The following is a 14,761-nucleotide window of genomic DNA, read 5'->3' on the forward strand; positions in this document are numbered from 1 at the left end:
TTAGTTTGTTATTTCACTATGTGAAGGGCCCCCTGTTTTTTCTCCATGATGCCTTTCTCTTTTGGGAGCTATTTTTCCTTCTCAGAGGAAACAGTCTCGATATTTTGCTTTTTCTATTTAATGTAGCTATTCTAAAGAAAATGCCATAGAATCTTGTGAGACTAAACTGATGTTGTTGACACACTGGCGTGAGGTGGTTCTGGACCATTTTCTCTTTTATTATATATTAAAAGTTTTAAAAAGAAGATATTCCTGTTAGTCCAGGATGACGATTGGGGAGACTTCTAAGATTTATATCATAATTCGCAAAGAATCTGAAATGGGTTGAAGAAAGAAAGGCGTAGGATTTGCAGACAAAAGCTTCTTAGCTGGACAGTTGTAACCTTTAGTCATCTTGGTTTGTTCCTCTTTAAAATCTGTAAATCTACACTTTTGAACCTTCCAAACTGGGGGGATTAGTAGGTATGATTTAGCCACCCCTTGCATTCTGGTTCTTGAAAACAAGAGTCATCCCAGTTATGAGGACCTATGCCTTTTTCCTTGACTCTTGTTTCATTGCTTTTCGTTATATTTATTTTTCTGTTTCCCTGCCCAGACATTTTTGGTTAATCAAATTTCAGTTCGTCTCTCTTTCTGCTTCTAAAAATTTGCTATCTGGTAAAAATCAGAGCATTTTTCTTACCGGCTGTGAGAAGTATCTTTATTTAGGAGGGAATATGGGCCAAGTTGACCTGCTTAAGCTTGGCTCATTTGATCTTTGATCTTGGTTTGAGCTTGGCTAACTTTTGCACCAGGCTACTTCTCTATTTGCTGAGAGGGCTCAATTTTCAAGGTTATATGAAACCACTAAGCTATATAATAACTGTAGATTTATGGCAATTTCAAAGTTAATGTTCAGTGACGAGGCAACTGGACCCAAAATGAATGAAAATATATTTTTCAATGGTTGGTTCATTTTTCGACTTGCTGACTTTAATGGATGTGGGACATGTCAGAGCATGACATCATTGGTTCAAAAAGTGGGGAGTTTTTTGCCCTAAACTTTTTCCCATGAAAGTTTAGGGCTTGTTCGGTTGGTTTTTTGGGTTTGGGATTCTAAATGATTACCCTACTCCAAAATCGGCTTATTTGTACGGATGGTCCCCAAAGTATGTTCGAAATGTCAATTTGGTCCCCAATATACAAATCGCGTCTATTGCATCCCCAATATTCACAATGCGTTCTTAAATGGTCCCTGAGACTAATTCCGTCTGATTTTACCGTCAAGTGCAGGGGTATTTTCGAAATTTCATAAAAACATATAGATTTGAGGTGGAGGCCGGGGAATCATATTCACACCCCCTTCTCATACTAACCCACATACATAAACAACCAACGCCGGCCATCCACCTCCACCGCCATACCCCATCTTCCCCGTCACCTTCGACCGCCATAACCCATCTTCCCCGTCACTCCTTCTCTATTTATGTCTTTCGATGACCATGCTTATGCAATCTCTGTTGATTCCTTGCTGAAATTTTAGTGCTATTTCAGAGTATTCAAAGCTGTAAATGGAGAAGAACAATTGGAAGTTTGGACATTTGGAAGTAATTGGAGCTTCTCTAACCAATTGTTCACAGTTGAATCAAAATAAACACGAGGTTTTGTAAAAGGAAATACAGTTTTTTATTTTTTGTCAGGACATTAGCTTCCGTTGTGAGTTTTGTATGTACCTTCGTTCGTCACATATGAGTTAAACTCCAGCCGAATTAGAGGTAAGGGTTTTGGTACTCCAACAATTGCATTTTGGATTTGGGTGGTGGGGCATTCAAATTTGGGGATCTTGCAGATTTGGGGTTAGGGGTTAGGGTTTTGATTGCGATTTTGGGTTACGATTAGGGATTGTGGTGTTTGGCCATGGTGAGGGAGTTTGCAGAGGTGTTGGGTGGCTGTTGGTGGTGGTGATTGTGGTTTAACAATGGGGGTGTGGTGTTCAACAGTTGCGGTGGTTGTGGATAAAAGGTGGTGGTGGTGGTATGGGCTGGTGAGAGAGAGAGAGGGGAAGTGAGGTTAGTAGCGAGAGAGAGAAAACAGGGAAGAGGAGTAGAAGAAGAGAGGGGCTGGAAGATGAGGCAGCGGCAGCCGATGCAGAGTTAGAGGGTGGCGGCTGGGGGTTAGGCATCGGGGTGGGAGGTGGGGCGCCACTGGATGCCTAGGCCCACGACGAGGTGCTGGCGGGAGTTAAGGTAGAGATTTGTGCGGAGCATATGCGGAGAGAGTGAGGGACAGAAATTGGTAGGGAGGATTAAGGTTTACATGGAGGAAATGCCAGGGTTTGGTTAAGCTAGGGTTTTGAGGTTGAAGATGAAAGTTATGTGGGGTGAGGGTTGTTTTAGGAAATTGCGAAAATACCCCTGCACCCGAGGGTAAAACTAGACGGAGTTAGTCGTAGGGACCATTTAAAAACGCATTGTGAATATTAGGGATGCAATAGGCACGATTTGTATATTGGGGACCAAATTGACATTTCGAACATACTTTGGGGACCATCCGTACAAATAAGCCCTCCAAAATCCACCCATTACCCCTATCTTCAATCATTACTTTCATTTTTATCTCTATCTCTCTCCAATCATTACCCCAATCATTACCTCTATCTCCCTACCCTAATCATTACAAATTCAAATCCAAATCCAAAATCTCGAAAACGAACTAGCTCTTAATGTCTTTATGTATATCCACATGCCACTCTAGTGAAATTTTTGTCAACTAACAGTCAAGTCTTGAGGTACTTTTGAAGACAACAGATGTGCCAGGGTTATGTGAGCCTCTGAGCTGAAGAGGGACAATCACTTACGATAGATAGCCCGGGGGGGGGTGTTGTGGGGGTGCTGGGGTTGTGTGGTGGCCCTAGTTGCAACTAGGACTGTCATAGGAGCGTCAAGCCAATCAAGTTAGAGGATTCCACTCTTAAACATTGCACACGAAAGAGGATTGGAGGCCTCCTCAACCTCTTAATCAAGGGTTTTGAAAGCAGCATTAAAAGTCTCAGTTCCTTTGATGCTGCTTACATAGTGTTCGCCGAGCCTTAAAGAAAGCAGCAATGATAATAGTGAGTGGGCTCCTTGCGCTTTGTTGAGTGCTTTGAAGCTCACTCATCTTATTCCTGACCTTATTCTCGAGTATGAAGACACGTTGTTCTAACCCGGCTGCTGAGGGTCCAACTTCAAAATCATGTACCAGTTCAATCGGATATGTAATAATCGAGTATTGAATGAACTGTTCAATCGCCGACTCGAGTTCACGTGCTGGTCGGTTGTTTTAGCAGACCTACGTTCGTTGATCATCTTAGTTTTAAGTCTATTGTTGAGTTTTAATTAATTTTGGTACTTGAACCTTAGTTTTCGAAGTATCCAAATAAAAGATATACCTTCATGTCAGTGGTTTCATTCTCCTATCATGCAAATCTTGTATAAGTATTCCTTTTAGAAACTCATGTCTATTTGTTATGCTTCCCAACATGTTATAACTTCAGAAATTGCATCACATTTCTGCAGGCACACATCAGAGCCTCCCATGCTACAGATTGCATTCCAGTATACGGTAGTTGTGCCTCCTGAGGAACTGTTGAATTCTGCCTCCAGTTCTCCAAGTAGGTAGGGTTAGTTGTATACTCTGGCAGTCCATAACTTGTTGCCTTTCAGGGTAACTTATTCCTACATGCATGCATTATTTACATTCGCCATTTCAAGGCTGTTGTTTGTGTTGGGCAACTTGATATAAGTTGGCAGGCAACCATCCAAAGGCACATTTCCTAGCCGCTTAAGCTTTTGGAACAATTGGTGACTGAACATGGTATTGTAGATTTGGTTCTGAGAGATGATTGGTTCAAATATTTGTCCATGTGTTTGCCATGGATTGTTATTCTCTGGGTGCATTGTGGTTTTTTGTGCGTGTGGATGTTTTCAACTCAATGTTCACCACTGACTTGCATGTGGGGGAGTGTCAGAATGGTGTTACACCTTGTTAGACCCATTTCCGAACAAATTAAGCTTTTGGATAATTGGTGACTTGGCAGTCCTGCCCGCCGGGTAAAAGGGGCTACTATTAAGCTTTTGTTTGATGGCGGTGGTAATCATTTAAGGTATGGGTAATTTAAATACTCTGGTTAAAGAAAAGTGAAGACACTTGGGTCATGGGACTTCATAGCTTTGCTAAGTTAAAATAATCGCATCACTCTGCTTCACATCAATGAAACATCTAAAAGTATACACAGTTGCCAAAGTAACCTTGCATTGAAGATATGATTCATATACAGACAGATTGGGTAAAATTGAGTGGTGTAACGTTTTGTTCACGACAGGTGCTTATTAGCGTTGTTTTTCCTGTTTTATTGTTAGATTGAGGCTTTGTTTGTTTGGGCGTAAAATGTTTTCCAGTAAAATGCTTTACCTATTTTCCGGTAATTGGTTGCATAAAAAATGAGGAAAACATTTTCCATTAATTGGATGAAAATGACTTACCCTTAAATCTTTCGTTAGTTATTTTCCGAAATGAACCCGCTACATTCTACTGCAATTCTCACTGTTCAGTTTCCTCGATCGTTAGTCCTGACCCACGTTCAGTCCCCTCTCTCTCTCTCTCTCTCTCTCTCTCTGTTTGTCTGTCTGTTGTCCTCTGATCAGTTTTTGATGTGTAGCTTGCTTTAGCTTATTGAATAAAGCAACATTGATGTGCTGTTATAATGCAATAGTAGCAATATCCAAGAGAAAAAGTTGTTAAAAAGAGGCCGAAGAAGAAGGAAAGACAAATTGAACGACATGATAAAAAAAAATTGTTATTTTTGTTATTCTGCTGTTTATGTCATAATATGTAACTGTTAGACGTGGGCCGTGTATATGATCCTCATGTCAAAAGTATTGCAAAGTTTTGGGGATGTCATTTACAGACTTTCTTAATGATTAGGAGAAGTAGGAAGAATCACCCTTAATGCAAATGTTGGCATACGAATTGAGGCTTCTTGTGTCAAAAGTATTGCTAATTTTTGGGGATGTCGCTTTCAAACTTTCTTAATGATTAGGAGAAGCAGGAAGAATCACCCTTAATGCATGTGTTGGCCTGAATTGAATTCCACCGTTAAGCCCCCCCCCCTCTCTCTCTCTCTCTCTCTCTCTCTCTCTCCACACTATTTTGTTGATTTCTGAAAATATTTTTCATGTGCCAACCAAACACCGGAAAATAAAAGTTTAAAGTTTGTTTTCTGAAAAAATATTGTACATGGAAAACATTTTACATCAAAACAAACGGAGCCTGAATGCCTCTCTTAACACAAGGTACATATCCATTATGTAGTGTATATTAGTTTTCCTTGTCCTTTTGTGAATTTTTTGGAGCAAGGATCTGTTAGTCTAGGCTCCTGATTAAAATAATAATAATAATAATAATAATAATAATCTGTTTGTCTAGGTTCTGGATTGAGTTGGGGTTCAATGATCGTAAGTAATATAGTTTCCAAGTGTTTGTCATTATTTGCTAGTAGGTGGTCATGATTAGAATATTCTTGTTGACGATGGTGTGTTATAATTTCTAAAGATGGGTACAGGCCCTCAGAAGGAAGACATTTTCTTGAAAAAATGCTTAATCATATCCAGTGATGCATCTCCTTTTTACGGTCACCCTGTTTCGTGATAAGACCTCTTTTTTCTTTATTAGATTAGATATGTTGGTTTCCAACTTGGCTTCGTTTCACTTAGGCAAACATTGTGCATGTCAAGGGCAAGCATGTAGTTGAAATAAACATTTAGATTTTCCTTAGAGTAGCGTTGTGTCCAACAGTATATTTTCGTGTAGTCCATCATGTGATGTATCAATTGGCATCCTCACATATATACTTCCAGAAGCTTTACTCATACTTTGATGTGATATATATTTTGCAGAAACAAGTATTCTCTAAAAAGGAGATTAAGGATTCGAACTCTTCAATTTGGAACTGCTCGTAACATTACTGAACTTTATGACAGTGTTGATCCTGAAGCAGTTTTATCAATACTTGTTCACAAGGTCCATTTTTCTCTCTTCTGCTTGTTTTTGCATTCTAATAATTTGACTGCTCTACTTTTGGCTTATTTTGCATCATTCAAGTGATGATGACGTACTTGATTTTGCAGCTGTTATGTATTTAATGATAGGATGCTCTATAGGGTTAAATACTTTGGTAGGAACTCTTCGTACCAATGATGCGTTTCGACCATGTTGATCATATGGTAGTGCTGCTCTGATGCGGTTCTGTATTAGGAAAACAGAGCACAGACCTCATGCACATGCTAGATTATATAAGAGGAACAAACTTGTTATTCCGTTCATATTTCAACTTAGAGGATGTAGTGATATTTGGTGTCTGCGAGCATGCCACCACAAATATGCATGAACGAGTGGCGTGCCTTTTTTTATTGAAGCCCAAGTGTCCTTGTGAAATAGAACATGCTTGGTTTGTATTACTACAGAACCAAAACGACTTTCTATAGTTAGACAAGAAAAAAAGCTGGTGGTATCAGGTCCATCAGGTCCACGAACATCACCATAATCTCTAGTTAGGGACAAGTAAACTGGAAAAGCCGTCCGACAAACAGGGTTTTATCTGTTTTAGCAATCAATTCTATGTAGGGAGGTTTTTTTTTCTTTCTTTTTTACAATGGATTAGCTTAGTTTTTCGGTTGACTATACAGGGCCTTTTCTCCCCTCTGAAAAGAAGGAATTCTAATCAGAAAGAAATGTAGAATTCAGGCTTTTACAATACGCTCACCAATCTTTATAAGCAATTTGTAGCACTTAACTCTTATAGCTTATGGATTTGCTCTGCTCTTATACATTTAATGACTAGTCTTTCACTGACTTTCACCCACCAGGTTATATCAGCCTCGTTGGAGCAAGGAGTTCGGGAAGGCAGGACATTGCTACATGATTGGCTTGTAATCCTTACAGCACAGTATAATGATGCTTGTAAACTAGTTCAGTATGATCATGGCAGTTCAACAGCAGCTCGCATTGACATAGCATTGTCGCAATGCCCACAACTGCAGCCTTTACCTCGCTTAGTTTTTGCTTTGCTTCGTAATCAACTTCTCCGTTTCCATGAGGAAGGAGTCCACCCTGACTACCGGATATACCTGCAATGCCTCTTCAGGTATATCAATGTTTACAATCACTGGGTGTGCATTTTTTAGCCTGGGTTCCTGTGTTCTGATGGTAAAGACACTGGATATGAGATACAGTTTCCTCTGTAGTATATATTTTGTGACGCCCTATGAACCGCATTTTAGCCACAATAATTCATAAGTAGCACACTACACAGCTTCGTAACTAGCCACAATAACTCGTAACATTTCCACTTGCACCATACACACCCATCTACAAACTAGCCAACATTACCAACACTACAAAAGGTCGAAACAAAACGCCGCAAAAATATATGGCAAACTCTAATATGCGTGACAAAGGAACCGTAAGGTTCACAACTAACCAAGAATAACCGGTACCAGAAAAATACAACATTTCTTTGGTACACACCATGTATGCACAGCTTTCTCCTGTAGAAGAATAAGGGTTTGATTGATGTAGTTTCTTAGTCCCCGTTTCGCTAAGGTTCTTATTTTTTAAGTACTTATTTTTCGCTTTACGAGATAGGTCATTCTCTCATAATACATCACCTTTAATTCAAAAAATAAGTACTTATTTTAGTCAGTGGAACACACCCTAACATCAAACATTAGCTTTTTCTAAATAACCAGGTTATGGTTACTACTAAGCATTTTGCAACAGGAAAAAAAGGATGGCTTAGTGTGATTGGACTGAAACATCAAATTCTCGCTTTAGCAACATTCTATGGTGCTCTCCGTGTCGTCGTGGTTGAAAGATCTCCAAGTCTGACCTGATCTTTTCCTCATACAAGCTCTCATTTATTTTGAGAGGGAGTTCTACCTTGTTATCGTTTTACTAGTCTTCTATAATTTTGAGAACCCTTTCTATCTTCTTGCTTTTAGTTTTCTTTAAGATTGCATCCCTTGCTCTAGTACGTGTCAGTGCCTTTGCCCATGATGCTAATTTTGCTAATTTCTGTTCTCAAACTTGTGATGCAGTGCTCTAGAACCGAGTTCTCTTCACCGTGCTATATACCCACTGCTGACATCATATGCAACTCCGGATAAACAAGCATTTCCTCGCCATTCTTTGAGCCGTGCTGCATTGATAACGAGCGGCAGTCCAATATTTTTCCTCGACGCATTTACTACTCTCATTGTGTTTTATTCCTCTACAGCTGATCCTTCACTTCCTTACCCTCCACCTCACGACTGTAAGTTGTTGCTGGTGCTGCTCTCATAGAACTATGTCATTATTCACTATCATTCTTTTCTGCTTCCTAAGAAAAATATTTTCTGCTTTAGGCTTATTGAGGACTACAATTAACAAACTAAAGCAAGAGAGGAGTATAACTCCGAGGCTAATATTCCTCAAGGGAGGACAGGATGATTGCACATCGTTTGAGAACTATCTTATTGAGGAGCAGGACGTAGATGGAAGTGGGTTCACAAGCATGATGGGTTTTGTTTCCTTCCTCGAGGAAATCAGTCAAAGTGTCATCGAGTACATGAAATAAGAGACTTATACCCAGTTAAATCGGATTCAAAATTATACGAGAGGGATGAATTACATAAAATGATGGGGTTGCTTAAATTTGGCGCTCTTGCAAAATCTTGACAATGAACTACTTGAAGACTCAAAACTGTTTAAAGTAGAGGAATAGAGTGGGCACTGTTTCCTTTTCTGTTTCAGTCCCAGTTGGAAGATCCCTTTTGGTGTGGACTACACATAGTTTACTCTCAGGCAAAATCCGCCTTTGTTAAATGAAAGAAAAAGTTGCAGGGTTAGACGATTTTGTCATTTGGTTTGAGCTTTAGATAAGGTGTCTCATTATTTTTTGTCTGAGTCGACCCATTTGTATTTTTGACGATACCATTGCGTGTGATTGACTGAAAATAATTAACCTGATTTGTATTGTTGTTGAGCACCTGTTGGAGCATGCATTGAAAATGATTCTCTTATTAACTTTATATTTCCAAGATCTCGCTCTCTCTCGTTTTGGTTCATTCAATTTTTTTTCACGGCTGCATTTTCTGCTTTTTCTTATGTTCCGTAAAAATTTCCTTATGCGCCGCATAGCTTTTGTTTAGTATTAGTATCTGGGAAGCTGTTATGGGAGGATGACAATGGAAAAGAAAAAGAAACAGTAATCACCTGGACAAGTTTTTCGTGGTAAAGAGTAATTATGTTATTCAGGCCACCTCAAGTCCCTTACAATAACAGTTCAAAAAAAAAAAAAAAAATATGTCCCTCACAATATAAGCTGCTGCCTATGGTTGGCATAATAGTGTTTGCCATTATTACATCTCCCAACTTTTTCACCATGATATACAAGTTACTTGAATTGGTAGAGGAGTTCTATGTACATTTCCTTTTTGATAGTATATAGATATAGAGATGTCTGTATACAATGTTTGTGCACGTAGACGTGCGTTGTTAATATATGCAACCGAAGATGGTAATCAAAAGGGTTGCGCAACAAAAAGTGAGATCAAGACACCAGACGCCAAGAAAGGCAGACCGATATAGGTGGTTGTGCCAACATTCTTGCCGTGGTGGGCAGGGCGGTTATTTACGTGGTGTGCACCTGCACCTGCCGCAAACAAGGGGACTACTGCTGCATAACCGCGGTTTGAACCCTTGCCCGTAGTATCACCATCTGATCCTCCAGCTGATCTGGCACTGCTGCCACCATGACCACCACCACCATGACCACCACCGCCATGCCCGCCACCACCACCGCCACCACCTCCACGCTTATCAACTACCGTCACTCCAACACTGGCAACTTTCATCGACGTATTGACGTCCAGGCCTTGAGATCTTCTGTCTCCGACATTTTGATCTTCTTGTTGATCCAAGGCTACAAGGAATCGAACCATTTAAAAATCACTAGGGGAAAATGAAAATAACTGAGAGATCCTGAATAATGAAGATAGCGAGAGATCCTAAATCATTATTGTATTCGAATTATACCAAAATTGACAAATTTCTACTACATAATATGATCAAATAAGTGAACCTGAAACAAGGAGATTTTGCGAGGATGCATGAAGATGAATGGAGAGCATGATGAGGAGTAGGAGCAACGCCATCTTTTTTGTTCTCATCCTCAGCAGAATTCTTTAATGGGAGTTGAAGTGCTTTCACGGATTTGTTCTAACTTATCACGAGAGAAAAGGGGGATTCTCTCTTCACCTTTTGATTTGCTTTTTGGTAAAAACAGACCTTCAAGCTAGGAAATGCACAATGTCACACTATCAATTACTCCTTTTCTAAAGGCTGCTGATTACACTTGCATGGAAGTGGCGTAAACAAAAAATGGAGTGGCAAAATCATTTTCCTTTCTAAACTATTTATTCAGAAGGATAAATAGGAAGCTATTCCTTTTTCAATATCTAACACAAAATAATGTTTTTGAGTACCAATCTTATTAAGGAGTGTTTGGGAGACTCTTTTATTTTACTTTTTGCATTTTTATTTTTTAATTCTTTTTGCTTTTTTTCTTACTTTGGTATGAATATACTATTATGAATCTGTAAAGTGTTTAGAAGATATGTGTAAAATGCATTTTGCTATGGGAGTTGTGTTCGGAAGTATAATCATCAAAATAGATTACGGTTGATTTTTTTACCATATTGCCCTAGGTTATTTATTATTCCATTATAATATGTAGGAATAACCATTTTAGACATTTTAAAAAGATATTATTAATTCAAATATCCTTTGGTTCTTTCACTTTAAAAATACTTGTGACTTATATTTGAAAATCTTTATTTTTTTTTTGTTAAGTAGGAAATCTCAAATATTACCTTGGAAAACAATAATACCATTATTGATGGAGATAGAAAATAAAATCATAGAGGGTGGAAATTCAAAATCTTACGTAATTCAAATAACTACCAACAACAATACAACTTAGAAAAACAACAGAGGGGGAGAGAGATGTAATTTCTAAATATGAGAAGGGCAAAAGAGTCTTTTTGAAAATGCTCCTCTTCCCATACTTATGCATTTTTTTATCCCCAAATTCAAGAATGCATTTTATGAAAATCATTATGGGGAGGGAGGGAGGGAGGGCGGAACACCCAAAATGCAAAAAGTGTCATCCGAACAGGCTGACTTATGCTGATAAAAAAAAACAGGCTGACTTATTACTTGAAAATGTTCTGATACACAACAAGTTAGATTTTTGAATTAATGCATATGGCAAATAATTTAAGAATGCTTCAAAGAAATGTATGGGAGCTAGTATTTACAAAAATGATACTCACACAACACCAAACATAACCTCTCACATACATGTGGATTCCACATACACTACTATGTGTGGGCCCTACATGTATGTGAGAGGTTGTATAAGTTGTTGTGTTTGGATTGTTGTATGAGTAACATTGTAGTATTTAATAGATGGAATTTAAGGACGGGATATGGTCAGATAGGCGGAGTACCGGGATAATAGAGATGAGAGTATATGGATACTGTGATTAATTGTATAGTGTTTGATTAAAGTGGGATAAAGACGGAATAAAGATGATGGGGATTACTTTTGCTTGTTAAAAGATGGAGGGAGATAATCCAAAAAAGGGGGACTGGACTGGCTAATGCCATCCCTCCCTCTAGTCAAGAGCAATACTAGCACCACACCCACTTAGAGCATCTCCGGCCCTTAACCAATTGGAATAAGAATGTGTTTGGTAACATCTTTAGGAAAAAACGTTGGATTCAAGGGAGACTCAAGGGGTCCATAAAGCCCAAGAGACTAACTTTGCGCATAACCTCCAATTATTACAAGTAGACCTTAGGAAGGAATTCAATGATATTCTCCTCCAAGAGGAAGTCCTGTGGTTTCAAAAGTCCAGGAGCAAATGGATTTCTCTGGGAGAAAAAAACACCAGATACTTCCATCTCTCAACTATCATTAAAAGGAGAAGGTCGAAAATAACCATGCTCAAGGATGATTCTAATAACTGGATTCATAGTCCAAATGTTATTAAAGCTCATGTCCAACAGTTCTTTATTAATCTGTTCCAAAACCAAAGTCAAACCCAAGGCTGCAGTCAGGTTTACTATCCCCACCCTACTTTCTCTATAGGGAAGATAATGACAATCTCTGTCTGCCTTTATCTGATGCTGAGATCTGGAATAGTGTCAAGAGTATTAATGCCTATAAATCTCGTGGACCTGATGGCATTCAAGCCATTTTTTATCACAAATTTTGGCACATTGTTGGACTAGAAGTCAGAAAGTTTGTTCGTAATTGTTTCCTATCTAGCTCCATTCCTGAGGATATGAATAAAACTTTTATAGCTTTGATTCCTTAAAATGAAAATCCTGACCGTATAAAAATGTTTAGACCTATCAGTCTTTGCAATGTTGCCTATAAAGCTGTCACAAAAATTATTGTGGCTAGATTGAGACCTCTTTTGACCAAAATCATCAGCCCTTTCCAGAGTAGCTTCATACTTGGGAGAACTACCAATGATAACATTATAATCACCCAAGAGGTTCTGCACACCATCCGTGGGAAGAAAGGGAAAAAAGGTGGCATGATTTTCAAAATTGACTTGGAAAAAGCTTGTGACAAAGTCTCTTGGAAATTCCTCTTTGATACTTTAAATTACTTTCAGTTAAATGTGAGCTGGATTACCCTAATAATGAACTGTGTTTCCAGTGTCAAGACCTCTGTTCTCTGGAATGGGGAACCTTTATCAGAATTCAACCCCAGTCGTGGCCTAAGGCAAGGAGATCCCCTATCTCCTTACCTCTTTGTCCTGTGCATGGAACGTTTATCTATACTCATAAATAACAAAAGAGAGGAAGGGAATTGGAAAGGAATCAAAGTTTTTAGAAATTCTACACCCTTAACTCACTTATTTTTTGCTGATGATTTAATTCTTTTTGGACAAGACAACATGAATACTGTGAAAGCCATGATGGATGTCTTAAATGAATTTTGTATGATGTCTGGTCAGACCGTTAGCTTGGAGAAATCTAAAATCTTTGTATCCCCTAATGTCCAAAGGAACAAGGCTAGGAGAATAAGTGACTTTTGTGGCATTAAACTCAAATGATCTGGGAAAATATCTTGGAGTTCCTCTATTGCATGAGAGAGTGTCTAAACAGGATTTTAACCATATCATTGATAAGGTTCAGAATAGGTTGGCTGGATGGGTATCTAACACACTTATGCTAGCTGGAAGAAGTACTCTTATTCGACATGTTTCTTCTACTATTCCCAGTTACACTATGCAAACCATGCATTTGCCTTCCTCTATTTGTGATAGACTAGACAGGATAAACAGGAACTTCTTATGGGGAGACACTCCTGGTGGTAAAAAAATGCACCTCGTCAAATGGGACAAAGTGTGTAAGAGTAAAGAAGGTGGTGGTCTGGGGCTCAAAAAAGCCAAAGATCAAAACTTGGCATCTCTCACCAAGCTGGCCTGGAAAGTTTCCAATGATGAGGAGGTGAGACTTTGGGTCTCTTTACTTAAAGATAAGTACTTGAGCAACCAATCCATTTCTTCCTGGCCCAGGAGGAGGCCTGCTTCTCATCTCTGGAAAAGCATTTTGGATACTAAACAGGTCATTGATAAGGGAGTGAAATGGATCATTGGCGATGGTAAAACTGTGAAAATCTGGCATGATTGGTGGTGTGGGGATAAACCTCTGGCCTTGTCCCACCCTGGTACCCATATCAACTCTTCTCAGAAGGTTGAATGTCTGATTATGGATGGACATTAGGCTTTGGGTGAGATGGCTCAGTTTCTGGATACCAATACCATGGAGACCATTAATTCTATTCCCCTCCCTATCTACACCTAAGGGCCTGACCATCCCAGTTGGGTGGGTTTTGGAAATGGAAAATTTTCTGTATCGGCTGCTTATGAACTCATTAACAAAAGTGAATCGGATCTGAAGGGTTGGAAGTGGTTCTGGAAGCTCAAAATACTTGAAAAACTTAAGACCTTTACCTGCCTTATTCTTCATAACAGCCTTCCAACCAATCACCTACGGGTTAGAAGAGGGATTGAAACCTCTGAATTATGTCCTAGATGTATTACTTGCTTTGAAAACATTTCTCACTTGTTCAGGGAATGTGTCAAAGCAGAAGAGCTTTGGAGCAACATTCCCTCGAGCCACCTAATGAGAGGGAACTTGGAGACTCCTATTCACGAATGGATATCTCTTAACTTGAGATGCAACACGATTCTTGAGAATGGTTATGATATTCCATGGCACATTGTGTTTATCACTGTTCTATGGCAAATCTGGAAGGATAGAAACAAAAAGAGTTTTGACAACATTGAGATACCAAGCTGTATTAGTGCCAGGAATATCATGGCTTATTCTCGGGAAATTGTGGAAGCATTCAAGTCCCCCCTCATTATGGGCTCTCAGCAGGCATGTCTAATATCTTGGGTGAATCCAACTGCAGGTAACATCAAACTCAACACGGACGGCTGCTGGTACGAAATGAATGGAAGAGGAGGCTTTGGTGGATTGTTCAGAGATCATAAGGGCGACTGGATCATGGGATTCTACGGAATGAGAAACTTTTCCTCAAGCCTGGAAGTTGAGATTTGGAGCATCTACAAAGGGCTAAAGATCATTATGGAAAGGAAACTCAAGAACGTGGCAA

At 39.2% G+C, this 14,761-nt stretch overlaps 2 protein-coding genes across 2 annotated transcripts in view; one reads left to right on the plus strand and one right to left on the minus strand.

Moving 5' to 3' along the window:
* The window catches only part of LOC131312644 (protein transport protein SEC23 D), a 14,740-nt gene extending 5,645 nt beyond the window's left edge, over positions 1 to 9,095 (plus strand). The window contains exons 10-14 of the mRNA XM_058340548.1: positions 3,537 to 3,635; positions 5,916 to 6,039; positions 6,885 to 7,162; positions 8,115 to 8,329; positions 8,421 to 9,095. Of these exons, the coding sequence (XP_058196531.1) occupies positions 3,537 to 3,635; positions 5,916 to 6,039; positions 6,885 to 7,162; positions 8,115 to 8,329; positions 8,421 to 8,632 (928 nt within the window). The 3' untranslated portion in view covers positions 8,633 to 9,095. The remainder of the gene's footprint in view (positions 1 to 3,536; positions 3,636 to 5,915; positions 6,040 to 6,884; positions 7,163 to 8,114; positions 8,330 to 8,420) is intronic.
* A 184-nt stretch (positions 9,096 to 9,279) lies between these two features.
* On the minus strand, positions 9,280 to 10,318 carry LOC131312645 (glycine-rich protein DOT1-like). The gene is made up of 2 exons (XM_058340549.1): positions 10,139 to 10,318; positions 9,280 to 9,979 (listed from the first exon to the last, which is right to left on the minus strand). Exons 1-2 carry the CDS (start codon positions 10,224 to 10,226, stop codon positions 9,579 to 9,581), a joined length of 489 nt encoding a protein of 162 aa, XP_058196532.1. The 5' UTR covers positions 10,227 to 10,318; the 3' UTR covers positions 9,280 to 9,578.
* Between the last annotated feature and the right edge of the window lie 4,443 nt (positions 10,319 to 14,761).

This window comes from Rhododendron vialii, chromosome 13a (assembly GCF_030253575.1).
Source record: "Rhododendron vialii isolate Sample 1 chromosome 13a, ASM3025357v1".
Classification (NCBI taxonomy): Eukaryota; Viridiplantae; Streptophyta; class Magnoliopsida; order Ericales; family Ericaceae; genus Rhododendron; species Rhododendron vialii.

Bases quoted from the DNA above. Each gene is read 5' to 3' on its own strand.
- LOC131312645 (XM_058340549.1), bottom strand. From the start codon at position 10,226: ATGAGAACAAAAAAGATGGCGTTGCTCCTACTCCTCATCATGCTCTCC. The intron at 9,980-10,138 runs GTTCACTTATTT...GATTCCTTGTAG, and splicing joins GCAAAATCTCCTTGTTTCAG to CCTTGGATCAACAAGAAGAT.